Source organism: Pavona decussata, unplaced genomic scaffold, assembly GCF_977016875.1.
Source record: "Pavona decussata unplaced genomic scaffold, jaPavDecu1.1 SCAFFOLD_140, whole genome shotgun sequence".
Taxonomy (NCBI): domain Eukaryota; kingdom Metazoa; phylum Cnidaria; class Anthozoa; order Scleractinia; family Agariciidae; genus Pavona; species Pavona decussata.
This window is the reverse complement of record NW_028145553.1, coordinates 1,046,984-1,060,000: the sequence shown is the minus strand read 5'-3', so window position 1 is coordinate 1,060,000 and position 13,017 is coordinate 1,046,984. Positions and strand designations below refer to the sequence as shown.

The 13,017-nt window shown below is 38.2% G+C and overlaps 2 protein-coding genes across 4 annotated transcripts in view; one reads left to right on the top strand and one right to left on the bottom strand.

The window, feature by feature from the left end:
• LOC146466862 (uncharacterized) overlaps positions 1 to 6,408 on the top strand; it is a 13,378-nt gene extending 6,970 nt beyond the window's left edge. For both annotated transcript variants that reach the window (XM_085126759.1, XM_085126758.1), the window contains exons 6-8: positions 3,617 to 3,764; positions 4,798 to 5,109; positions 5,551 to 6,408. In XM_085126759.1, the coding sequence (XP_084982885.1) occupies positions 3,617 to 3,764; positions 4,798 to 5,109; positions 5,551 to 5,858 (768 nt within the window). In that variant the 3' untranslated portion in view covers positions 5,859 to 6,408. The remainder of the gene's footprint in view (positions 1 to 3,616; positions 3,765 to 4,797; positions 5,110 to 5,550) is intronic.
• A 145-nt stretch (positions 6,409 to 6,553) lies between these two features.
• On the bottom strand, positions 6,554 to 12,000 carry LOC146466861 (uncharacterized). Of its 2 annotated transcripts, none has more exons than XM_085126764.1 (4): positions 11,877 to 12,000; positions 9,555 to 9,760; positions 8,366 to 8,618; positions 6,554 to 6,958 (listed from the first exon to the last, which is right to left on the bottom strand). In XM_085126764.1, the coding sequence occupies exons 2-4, from the start codon at positions 9,714 to 9,716 to the stop codon at positions 6,684 to 6,686; spliced, it is 690 nt and encodes a 229-aa protein (XP_084982890.1). In that variant the 5' UTR covers positions 9,717 to 9,760; positions 11,877 to 12,000; the 3' UTR covers positions 6,554 to 6,683. The 2 variants fall into 2 exon arrangements, with proteins under 2 accessions (XP_084982890.1, XP_084982891.1); XM_085126765.1 differs by lacking the exon at positions 11,877 to 12,000 and adding an exon at positions 11,499 to 11,542.
• Between the last annotated feature and the right edge of the window lie 1,017 nt (positions 12,001 to 13,017).

Below are 13,017 nucleotides of genomic sequence, written 5' to 3'. Positions count from 1 at the left end.
CCAAACCGCTTGTTTCAATCACCTTTCATTGTTGTCACCTTTACAAAAATAATGAACTTATAACCGAATGTGACGTTTCAAGTTCTTACAAGTGTTCAAAAAACTTTTCAGGAGATAAACCCATAAAATTTACTACTTTCCGGTAAACGTAAAAAAACAAAAACGCTCAAGACAATGCGCGGTCTTTGGGAAACTTTTATTCATTGTTATCAATATAAACAGTATGCTTAAATAGTGCGGCTACAAAAATAATTTACTACAACAAAATGATAACAGGCAAATGTCTAGAGTACTTCAATTCTGTCAATCCTTAGTCCTAGTGTCAAACAAAGTTAATAATGGAAATTCACATCTCGTGACGATTGTATCTTACAAAGCAATTAAACTTCAGCGCCAAATAATCTTGCAAAACTTCCTGTTGTCCAGTCGTGTGTGTTACAATCGGAAAATAAAAACACAGTAGAAAGTAATGAGTAGATAATTATGAATAATAAACATTGCTTTGTGATCCGTGAACTCTGTTTAATTACTCTTTTTTAAGATCATTTTCCTAGGACTCAGTTTATTATCTGTATAACAATGGAACCTCCTCTGTTCAAGCAATACACCCTTGGGACCGAGTTAATAAAACCTTGTCTTTGACACGCCTGCCAGCCCTATTAAGACATCAGTAGCCGACATTAAACAAAAAAATCATTTAACTCACACCTTAGCGGTAACGCGCTCTATTTCATTCCAAACAATACCGCTTACAACCAAGCACATATTTTAGCATACATCCTTTTACAGCCGGCGCATGTAACATTTGGCTGTCCATCGTGGTGGAAGGAATTGACTGTCACGGTATCCTGAACGATGGCGACCAACAATGCTTATGCCTTCAACTTCTTCTAAATCTTGAATCTTGTTACATTTGTTATTCTTGCGATTTTTGCGACATTTGTAGTGAATGGTTTTTGCTAGCAAAAAAAATCCCTGTTACTTTTGTGATATTTGCGATATTTGCCGACATTTCAGGGCCCTTCTTGCCTTCAACTTCTTTTAAGTCTTGGATCTTGTTACATTTGTTATTCTTGCGATTCTTGCGATATTTGTAATGAATGGTTTTTGCTAGCAAGAAAAATCCTTGTTACTTTTGCGATATTTGCGGACATTTCGGGGCCCTTCTTGCCTTCAACTTCTTCTAAGTCTTGGATCTTGTTACATTTGTTATTCTTGCGACTCTTGCGATATTTGTAATGAATGGTTTTTGCTAGCAAGGAAAATCCTTGTTACTTTTGCGATAGCGGACATTTCGGGGCCCTACTTGCCTTCATCTTATCCTAAGTCTTGAACCATGTTACATTTGTTATTCTTGCGAGTTTTGCGATATTTGTAATAAACGCTTTTAGCTAGCAAAGAAAATCCTTGTTACTTTTGCGATATTTGCGATATTTGTGGACATTTCGGGGCCCTTCTTACATTCAAGTTCTTCTTACTCTTGAATCTTGTTACATTTGTTATTCTTGCGATTTTTGCGATATTTGTAATGAACGGCTTTAGCTAGCAAGAAAAATCCTTGTTACTTTTGCGATATTTGCGGACATTTTGGGGCCTTTCTTGCATACAACTTCTTGTAAGTCTTGGATCTTGTTACATTTGTTATTCTTGTGATTCTTGCGATATTTGTAATGAATGGTTTTTGCTAGCAACAAAAATCCTTGTTACTTTTGCGATATTTGCGGACATTTCGGAGCCCTCCTTACCTTCTTCTTCTCCTAAGTCTTGAATCTTGTTATATTAGTTATTCTTACCATTTTTGCGATATTTGTAATAAATGGTTTTGCTAGCAAGGAAAATCCTTGTTACTTTTGCGATATTTGCGGACATCTCGGGGCCCTTCTTGCATTCAAATTCTTCTAAGTCTTGAATCTTGTTACATTTGTTATTCTTGCGATTTTTGCGATATTTGTAATGAACGGTTTTAGCTAGCAAGGAAAATCCTTGTTCCTTTTGCGATATTTGCGGACATTACGGGGCCCTCCTTGCCTTCATCTTATCCTAAGTCTTGAATCTTGCTACATTTGTTCTTCTTGCGATTTTTGCAATGTTGGTAATGAACGCTTTTAGCTAGCAAGGAAAATCCTTGTTACTTTTGCGATATTTGCGATATTTGCGGACATTTCGGGGCCCTTGTTGTCTTCATCTTTCCCTAAGTCTTAAATCTTGTTACATTAGTTACTCCTGCCATTTTTGCGATATTTGAAATGAATGGTTTTTGCTAGCAAGGAAAATCCTTGTTACTTTTGCGATATTTGCTATATTTGCGGACATTTCGGGGCCCTTCTTGCCTTCATCTTCTTTTAAGTCTTGAATCTTGTTACGTTAGTTATTCTTGCGATTCTTGCGATATTTGTAGTGAATGGTTTTTGCTAGCAAGAAAAATCCTTGTTACTTTTGCGATATTTGCGGACATTTCGGGGCCCTTGTTCTCTTTATCTTCTCCTGAGTCTTGAATCTTGTTACATTAGTTATTCTTGCCATTTTTGCGATATTTGTAGTGAATGGCTTTTGCTAGCAAGGAAAATCCTTGTTACTTTTGCGATATTTGCGGACATTCCGGGGCCCTTCTTGCCTTCATCTTTTTCTAAGTCTTGAATCTTGTTACATTAGTTATTCTTGCGATTCTTGCGATATTTGTAGTGAATGGTTTTTGCTAGCAAGAAAAATCCATGTTACTTTTGCGATATTAGCGATATTTGCAGACATTTCGGGCCCTTGTTGTCTTCATCTTTCTTTAAGTCTTGAATCTTGTTACATTAGTTACTCTTGCGATTCTTGCGATATTTGTAATGAATGGTTTTTGCTAGCAAGAAAAATCCTTGTTACTTTTGCGATATTTGCGATATTTGCGGACATTCCGGGGCCCTTCTTTCCTTCATCTTCTTCTAAGTCTTGAATCTTGCTACATTTGTTATTCTTGCGATTCTTGCGATATTTGTAATGAATGGTTTTTGCTAGCAAGAAAATACCTTGTTACTTTTGCGATATTTGCGATATTTGCGGACATTTCGGGGCCCTCCTTGCCTTCTTCTTATCCTAAGTCTTGAATCTTGTTACATTAGTTATTCTTGCGATTCTTGCAATATTTGTAGTGAATGGTTTTTGCTAGCAAGAAAAATCCTTGTTACTTTTGCGATATTTGTGATATTTGCGGACATTTCGGGGCCCTCCTTGCCTTCTTCTTATCCTAAGTCTTGAATCTGTTACATTAGTTATTCTTGCGATTCTTGCGATATTTGTAGTGAATGGTTATTGCTAGCAAGAAAAATCCTTGTTACTTTTGCGATATTTGCGGACATTTCGGGGCCCTTCTTGCCTTCAAGTTCTTCTAAGTCTTGAATCTTGTTACATTAGTTATTCTTGCGATTTTTGCGATATTTGTAATGAACGGTTTTAGCTAGCAAGGAAAATCCTTGTTACTTTTGCGAAAATAGTTTGCTAGCAAATTCTTGCTAACAAGGTCGATCCTGGACATATCTCGTTTTTTTTGTTGCAATGTTTAAAGCTACAGGTAGATTTGTACAATGTATCCGGAAAGGGTTTAAGTTGTTCCTCACTATTAACTTTTTGACAGTTGGAATCACTCTTAAAAGATGAGAGGGAGAGAGGTGCTGTATTAAGTGAGAAATTACAGACAGCTGAAGTTGAATTGTCAGAGAGATTGGAGACCATTGAAACACTGAAAACAGAAATGGCAAGACACAAGGATGTGGCAGAGAAACGTAAGTGCAAGGCTCCATCTTCCACAAGGAAGAGTCACAAATTTATCCACGACACCCAAAACTCCAGATTTTGTAGCAAAGAACCATGAGTAATGATGCTGTAACTCTATAGGCGATATTTTCTTGGGTTACTGGCAGCAACTGTGGAGATGAGCCCTGAAGGAAACACCGTGTCTAAATAAAGATTTTACCTTTACCTTTACCTTACCTTAGGTGTGTTGGTGTAGCACTTGATCAGTATACCAGGGGGAGGGGGAGGGGGTCTCTAATTTTTTTTTGATGGGGGGGGGGGGGGGGGACTCTGAAACCCTCACCCTAAACCAGACCAAGCTCAGCTACATTTTGCAACCCTACACTAGACTCACGTTTCAGCATTTTCAATTTTTAGTTTTGTAACCTACTGTGACTATCTTAGATGTATTTAAAGTACTGAATAATTTTTAAGGATAGAGGGCCACTAGTTTCTCAGAAATTCTGTGTTACTCTCTTTCAAATAAAGTTGTTACTTACTTACTAAAGACCGAAAATCCCTACCCTAAAATTATATATCCCAGACTCGCTATTTTCCAAAAACTCAGTTACCATCACAGTCCAGCCAAAACAAAATCTTCTTTGTGTACAAATACAACAACTAAAACATGTTTCTTTAAGTGTGAATTCCCTTGAAACCAAGTCAAGACCAAAACTCTCTGATTTCTATACCCTATCCCAGACTAAATTGTTTGAAAACCATGAATTCATAGTGGCACATACCCATATACTGTAGCTTATATGTGGGAATCCCCCCCACCTCCACCTCTTTTCAGTGTATCAGACACTGGCAATAACTAATCACTAATAGGTACCCATGTCTGTTATTAAGCAGCTCCTCAGACATGAGCAATTGTGAACTCTCTTTGGTCCCCTTTTACTAGAATATCCTCAGCCATTTACACTGTACTTGGGTGTCTTCTCTTCTAACAAAGTATTTTTTGAGAGATTGCAAATATTTTGAATTAAAAAGAATAACCAATAATGTCCTTTCATTGTTTAGATTTGGACAAGGTTTTGCAAGTTGAACAGGCACGATTCACAGAAGAATTTGCCAAGTTGGAGAAGCAGTTTAATGACGTTCGCCGTGAACACACAAAAGCTGTTGTGGCCCTCAGACAAGCAGAGAGGCAGGTTGAACGAGAGAAGGAGAAATCAACAGAACAGCTGTCTCTTCAACAGAAAGAATATGAAATGAAACTGGAAAAAACTCAGTCACAAGCAAGGGAATTGGAAAAAGAACGAAATATGTTCATGGCCACAATAAGGCAGGAGGGTTTTAAAGTTCCAAGACTTCCAGCAAAAGAATTTTCAGGTAATCGATGTTCATTGATGACTTCTGTGTTCTCTGCAACAAACAATAAATATTAGGATCAAGTCAGAAACTTGGCAATTATGATGCTACAAGTTTACCTGTGAGTGTCCAAAAAAATTTACAATTTTTTTACATTCACTTTGTTAAAGATTTGTTCTTGTAAACTCTATATTTTGAAAAAAACATTGTCCTTGCAAAGTGTGAATCGTAAACAATGCATCCTGATGGAATTATGGGGTGATCTAATCAGCTGCACATATTTCGTGTTTTTTTCTCTTTGTGCGGGAGAAATATGTAAATTTAAGCTCTAAAAATCATGCAAACATGCTTTTATTTTCTTACAAGCAAATAATAATGCAAGTAGCTTGAAGGTAAAACGCTTGGGTCTTTTCAAAAAAGTGATTCATCTGCTTCTTTCTGCTTTATTTCTTCTTAAAACAGATGGGAGAGATGACGAAAAAGAGAACAGAGACCAAACACAACCTGTAGAGAAAAGACCCACAAAAACTAGCAGAAGCAAGGGAAAACAAAACAAAGCAGAAAAATCTCTTCAATCTAATGTTGTAAATTATTCATCTTCTTTGGCTCAAAACCAACCAATTCGGGCATCTCAAACAAGACTAGTGGAGCCTGGTGAAGAAGTGAACTTGATGGAGATGACGTCTGTGCTGAAAGATTTACACTCGCTTTCAACTGCTCTGCTGACTATGGACAAAGAGGGTGGGGAAGACTCTCAACAATCGCTATAAACTGTCAACTGTGTTAAATTTTAAAAATGAAGTATTGGTAGGCACTAGCCATAGGAAACCCGAGTCTCTTGAGATGCGCAGAACGTATGCGTAGTAACAAAAGTAGGCACCGTCCTTAAGGACTTGAACAGGTGGGTGAGAGGTTATTACACCTGGACAGTCTTACCAACTAGAAAAAACACGAACAGGGTGCACACTGGCACCTTCACTTGTTGTTCTTTTTGCTGCTTTGCATAACTAATTAAGGAAAACACATAGTTTCTTTCAAAAATTGATTCATTTCGCTTGACAAGTTTCTTGAGCAATCATTCAAGTGACAAGCTTATTATTTTCTTGGCCTTGCTAGAGTCAATCCTCTACTTGATTCTCAATTTCTGAGCCTCTATCCTTCATACTTGCTAATTTCGAGTGTCTAGGATCAAGACTCGAAAGAGACTGTCAACTTACTTTTAAACAGTAGTGATACTTGGATATCTTCTTTCATAGCAAAATTCAATCAAAGGTATTAAAAGTAGCCAGGAGAAGCTGTGTCCACAGGCTGCTAATTGGCCTGGTGCCAGGCATTATGAGAGCCCCGATATTTTTAAGAGAGAGTCAACTGTAGTCAAGTAGCTTCATACTCAACAGAAAGTTGACTATTTCTCTAACACTCCCCCCAAGGTTTGTTTTCACTAATAGATCATACACAACACGCCAGTGCTGAAAACAGTGTTCAAACAACTTCTACTTTATTACGACAATAATCACACACTAAGCTACTTTATAAAGGCCTACTGAAGAAAACTACATGACATTCCTTTGGGTCAAAGCCTAGAAAACTAAAGCCTACTTTGCCTTTAAAAGCTCCACTATTTTTTCTGCCAATGGTGTTGCTGAGGCTGGATTTTGGCCGGTCACCACTCTGTTGGATGCACAAACACAAGGCTGCCACATCTTGGGTGCACATTCAAATTGTGCCCCATGTTCCTTGAGCTTGGTCTCCAGTAGGAAGGGCATCACATCAACCAGTTTCATGGCTTCCTCCTCTGCATTTGTAAAACACGTCACTTTTTGGCCATCAACTAGGTATTTGCCATTTGATAACTTGGTGTTTACAATTCCTATAGAAGAAAAGAAGGAGTGTTTTTAAGTTTTTTGCTACCACCACCATCATCACCATTACCATAACCACTATGACCTTTATCATCACTATTGCCATCATCACCACCTTCACTGACCAATATCTTCATCATCAAAATCATATTAATTTTTTTTGTCTTCATTATCACCAGTTTCTCATTGTCACACTGTCATCATATATATTATAATTATCATCAAGAAAGAGATAGTCAGAAACTATCAGGCTTCTTTGCTTCATGTCTGAGACTTGACGGGGGTGGGGAGACTCCCATACAAAAGTGGGAGGGGTGATTGTTGGACATTTTGAAAAGAACCCCTAAAAGGTACCAGAATTCTGTTTTGTGCACATGGTCCAAACAATGTTTTACCCCTAAAAGGTACTAACTCTAAAATAATACACCAAGTGACAGTTAACTGACATTTGATCTATGATATTTACTTCCTCTCATATTTTTTGGCTAAATACCCTAACTAAAGGTACTGTCATACCTCTGATGGAAGTTAGTTTAGATTTTAGCACCCAAGGGGTACCAAACCACGAATTTTAACCCCTAAAAGGTAGACGATCACCCCTGTCAGTTTTATTATGAAGTCCCCCCCCCCCCCTCCCCACAGGGTCTGAGAAAGATCTACAGGATCTGCTGGCCTCAAATGATCATAAAGGAGGCTTTCTAGCAAAGGGCAGGTCACATAATAATTAAACAGTGGAGATGGAAATTTATGGCTTGGACACGTTAATAAAGACCGGGGTAGCATTACGACAACTGCACTGAGGTGGACACTGGACAATGGGAGAAGGAAATGAAGCTGACAACCTGAAACAGAGGAGAACAATAATAACTGTGTTTTATTGACGCTGAAGTGAAAACAACAGGGAAGATATGGAATGAGGTTGAGAAGATTGCAACTGACAAGGAGAAATGGAAAACTGGTCTCAGCCTTATGTGCCACATAGGTGCGAGAGGAATCATGGTCAATCATCAACACCATCATCATCATCGCCGCAGTCATTAGTGTCATTGGCATTGTCATCGTTATCATCACTATTGTCATCAGAATTTATATCAACATCATTTATCAACCAGGGCCCAGTTGTTCAAGCCCGATTAAGCTAATCCTGGATTAACGCAAACTTTGACTTGAGTTTAATTGCTAATCGATAAAAATTCTGCCAAAAGAGTTTTGGCTCTCGATTTTTACTTAGACCTTGCTTTACCTTTAGCTCTAAATTAGCCTTTTAAACCATTTTTAACGAGGCAGCTTCAGGAACTCCTCGATTAAAATCTAATCATGGATTAGCGTTAATCGCCTTTCCAAAACAACCCAGCCCAGCACACTACTCTGTTTAAGTCAAGCTGTTGTGCAGCCTACAACATGTCGTCACCTACCAGCAGGGCCATGGCAAACGGCAGCAGCAATCCCTCCTTTCTCATAAATTGCTGCCACAGCTTTGTTGGAAGCCTCATTTTGTGGTAGATCAAACATTGGTCCATGCCCTCCAACACAGAAGGCAACATCAAACTTGGTGGGATCAATGGAGGCGATGGCAGAGGTGTTCTCAACAGCTTTCATTGCATCACTATCAGCTAAAAATTCTTTGCAGACTGGGTCCTCCTTAAATGCTTCAAGACTACTAGGGTCCTTCATTTTAAAGAACAAAAACAAACAGTTCAGCTCATTTTTTGGTTTACTTAATTAAACTTGTTTAGTATATAGCAAAATGATTTAGACAACTTACAGACTCACAAAAAATACATATCAGCTTTGAGCTCTCAAAGTGAAAACCTTATCTTTAAAGGGAGGGGTTCACAGTTCTGTGCATGTCCATGAATCAAAAATACTTTTTCGCCTTTGCTCGCTTATGATCCAAGCCCGTTTAATTTAATTCATTGTTTATGAACCATTCGGAAGGGAAAAAGTTACTCGGGTGGTATTTTTTCATGTGATTGCGTTATTTTGCATGCAAATAACAGTTATCTGTAAACACATCAACTGTGGAATAAATCCTATGGGCCAACGCTAAATTCAATATCGACAATATGAGTACAATCCACTAGCATTTTCTGTGAATTTTGGTCATCAGTCATTTTTCTTGGAGTAATTATAGAATGTGATTACTGAAGTATGTGTGGGATTTTTAAGGCCATAAAGTTAATAAGAAAGAGAAAAAAGCATCAGATTCATGCACATGTGCTGAAATGTGAACCCCTCTCTTTAACATACTGTATTATTATAGTGGAACCTCGATTTAATGAAGTGCCAAGGGTCAAGAGAAATTGGTTTGTTTTATCAAGGTTCTGTTAATACATTTTAAAAGGCTGGGCTGGAGAATATTGTTCGTTATACTGAGGACTTTGTTATGTAGAGGTTTGTTAAATCAAGGTTCTACTGTGTTATGTTTTATGTTTGACCATGATTAATGTGGTCATGACCCAGTCAAGAAGGGCAGATCATGTTTGCAAAAGCTGGGAATGCACACTGAATTGAAATCAGCTTTGAAGCCCTGGGTGAGCCCCTCTGGATTCAAATTGAGTGAAGCAAATGCTCAGATTTCAGAATTTGAAGCAGTTGACTCACCATTGGAGCCTTTCCTCCCTTTGGGCTGGCAAGTGTCATTTTATATCCAGCCTTTTTAAACACATGGTATGGATGTGCCATTTCTGGTAGGTACCATCCTGTTTTTTTGCCGGTATTCCCCATGTCTTCATGGCTAGTGAGTATCATCAAAACAGCAACCATTTTTACAGATGAAAATATATGCCAGTGAACTCTTGGAGTTGAAACTGAAATGTCAGAGAAAAAAGTTCCTCATTATACTGGACCAGTGATTTTAGTCCCTGCTGAGAGTGACCATGAATCAGCCCTTGTGGGGGTCCTCATAAACAGTGAAAATTGTCCCAAATCTACTTAACAGACAGTCAAGTCAGGTACCTAACAGGTGAGGCCCTGTTAGGGGTCTCAACAATGGGGGACAATTGGCAAAAAATTAAGTGGATTAAAGAGATAATTAACTGAAGCCCCATTCACACCAACAAAACATGTTTCATTAAACCAGGTTTAACAAAATTTAAATTGGTAACAGAAAGCTGAACCATTGGCTTTGACATAGGATTCAAGTAAACTTTAACTTATGGTTTCATTTGGGGTTAATCTGTAGTCGGCAAAAAGCTGAAACAAGCTTTTATGAAGGAGACAGTTTTAAACTCTTTATTACTAAACAGATTTTAAATGTGTTTATAAGCCTTGGTGTGAATGGCACATTAGTTTGGGATAACAGCCTTGGCAATTTAAAATGTCCTTAAAATTGTAGGTATCAGGGATAACACAACCGATCCCAACAGGGGTTCACACATCCAATTTGTGTAGCATGAGGTGAATAATCCCTGTAGACTGGTCCATATTACAGGGACATCCCCAGCATTTTGTTTCCTTGATAAATGCCTGGACAGAGAAAGACAGCACAGAAGACAAGCCAAGTGTTGTTAAATTTCCTATCTAAAAAATCAACATGATGTTCAGATCACCTGGACGACACTACACAGCAGTAACAAGTGCAATGGAAATTGTCAAAGATAATAGACACTTGATAACATAATTAAAATGCCTTAGAATATTTTCTGCCTATATTTCAAAGCAGTAGTAAATCTAAGACGTTTTACATCAGGTTCTTATTTGTTTTGTTCAAAGAAACTAGAGGAATATTCCAAAAATATTATATTTAGAAATGCTTTCACCCACCGAGAGTCCTCAGGCTTTTTGGCCAGTGGTAGGGCAGAAATAAAAAAAATTAAATTTTTGGGTTGGCTGCCCAGTAACATAAAAGATTTCTCAAATTAATAGTAAATCTTAAAGTTCAGGTAAAGGAGTCAATTAAGCTTTGCTTGGAGGAATCTTTGTTATAATTTCTATAACTACTGCCATCATTATACACTAAAGAAATGTAGTCATAATTCTCTTGCTAGTACTCCGGCAGTCCATACCACCATTCCAGTATTTAACTATCCCAGACAGTTTCATTAGTTGCATCGTTCAATGGAAGCCGCCTTTGGTGTCAATTGTATAGCCAGCAATCCTAATTTAAATACGTTATTAAAATCTGGTTCGTGAGATGAATATGCATATTTTTTTGTCACAAACTTCCAACACTGGGATACATGCACTGCGTAGCCATTAAAAAAATGAAATATATAACTGCTGCATTTTAACTTTCCGGCAAAATTTCACTCAGTATTAGCACTCTGCAGGCTGCATAAGAAAACTTACCAAAGACAGCGAGCCAACAATAGTATTTGCATTAAATCCAGGACTAATTAAATTTTTACACAGTCATGCTCAATGTTGTAAATTTGAGCTTGCTCTAAAGCTTCCCTGCTAGCGGAGGTCTCTGACGGTCTCCCTTCTCGCCGTCAGAGACCTCTGCTAGCAGGGAAGCTCTAAAACGAGCTGGATACGGTAACCTCACTTTAAATTTTACTTTTAGTTTATGGACGGCATAAAAATGGTTCAATTTTCACAACTCACCACCTTCAAAGTGATCTCTTCTCTTCCGTCAATCCGATCTGCATTATTTAGCATGTGGACAGAGCAAATTCAACCTTTTCGAAAAATCTTGGTCATTTTTGAGGACAAGTATTAAACTGTCACAGTTTTGGAGAGATTTCGTATTAAATCACGAGTGAGGCGACAAAATTACTCAGTTTCCACGGCCTTGTTCGAATTGTCAAATTACTGTACATTGGGTGTAACGAAAATGTACTGCAAATTACGAGCCGTGGGTAGATAACTTATTTCACAAGAAACGTAAGTTCTTGTCGATTGAAACTGCAAAATCTGCTCTTTGGACGGTTTGAAACTTCACCGGAAAAAAAACTAATAAAAATGAACGTACAAAAGCCTTACCTGATTGGACTGTTTGTCTTGGTGTTCCTTCGTGAAGCTACACGCCTTTAAACCTTGCACTACACTGCAGGACGCTTTGCGTGACAACGCAATAAATATTCATATTTATCCCATGCCATCGAGAATGCAGCGAATCAGAAGAGTTAAGTCGTTGCACGAGTCAAGCTCGAGCCCGAGTCAAGTTCGAGTCACGAGCCAAGTTCGCGTCAGGGTCCACCTTTTATTTTTCTCTTTTCCTTCTTCTTCTTCTTATGTCTTATCGTTATTCTCTTTTATATAACAATGCGCTAGTGGTAAACGCGAAAACAAAATTAAGTTTCAGGTTTGCAACATTTTTCATTATCGATCGCTAGAGCCATCGGCCTCTGTGATACGCTGCTACTGTGGAAAGATATAATTTCCTAGGAAGATTAAGACCTGTAGTTACATCCACCTGAAGTTTACTCGTAGCACGAGACAAACTCGAGCCCGAGTCAAGTTCGAGTCACGAGCCAAGTTCGCGTCAGGGTCCAACTTTTATTTTTCCCTTTTCCTTCTCTTCTTATGTCTTAATATTGTTATTCTCTTTTATATAACAACGCGCTAGTGGTAAACGCGAAAAAAAAAATAATAAATAAGTCTCAGGTTTGCAACATTTTTCATTATCGATCGCTAGAGCCATCGGCCTCTGTGATACGCTGCTACTGTGGAAAGATATACGACCGTTCGTTAGTATTCATAATTTCCTAGGAAGATTAAGATCTGTAGTTAGATCCACCTGAAGCAGAGATCCGTTTACTCGTAGCACGAGACAAACTCGAGCCCGAGTCAAGTTCGAGTCACGAGCCAAGTTCGAGTCAGGGTCCAAGTTTTCTTCTTCTTCTTCTTCTTCTTCTTCTTCTTCTTCTTCTTCTTCTTCTTCTTCTTCTTCTTCTTCTTCTTCTTCTTATGTCTTATGGTTGTTATTATCTTTTATATAGAAATGATGTGCTAGTGGTAAACGGGAAAAAATAATAACTTTCGGGTTTGCAGCATTTTTTATTAATATCGATCGCTAGAACCATCGGCCTCTGTAATTCGCTGATACTGTGGACCTGGGATATACGGCATCCGTTAGTGTCAATAATTTCCTAGGAAGATTTAGACCTGTAGTTACATCCAC

Coding starts and splice junctions, on each gene's coding strand:
- LOC146466861 (XM_085126764.1), bottom strand. CDS start 9,716: ATGGTTGCTGTTTTGATGATACTCACTAGCCATGAAGACATGGGGAAT. Junction 8,619..9,554: donor AGGGAGGAAAGGCTCCAATG/GTGAGTCAACTG, acceptor TTTAAAATGAAG/GACCCTAGTAGTCTTGAAGC. Junction 6,959..8,365: donor CGTTTGCCATGGCCCTGCTG/GTAGGTGACGAC, acceptor TTTCTTCTATAG/GAATTGTAAACACCAAGTTA.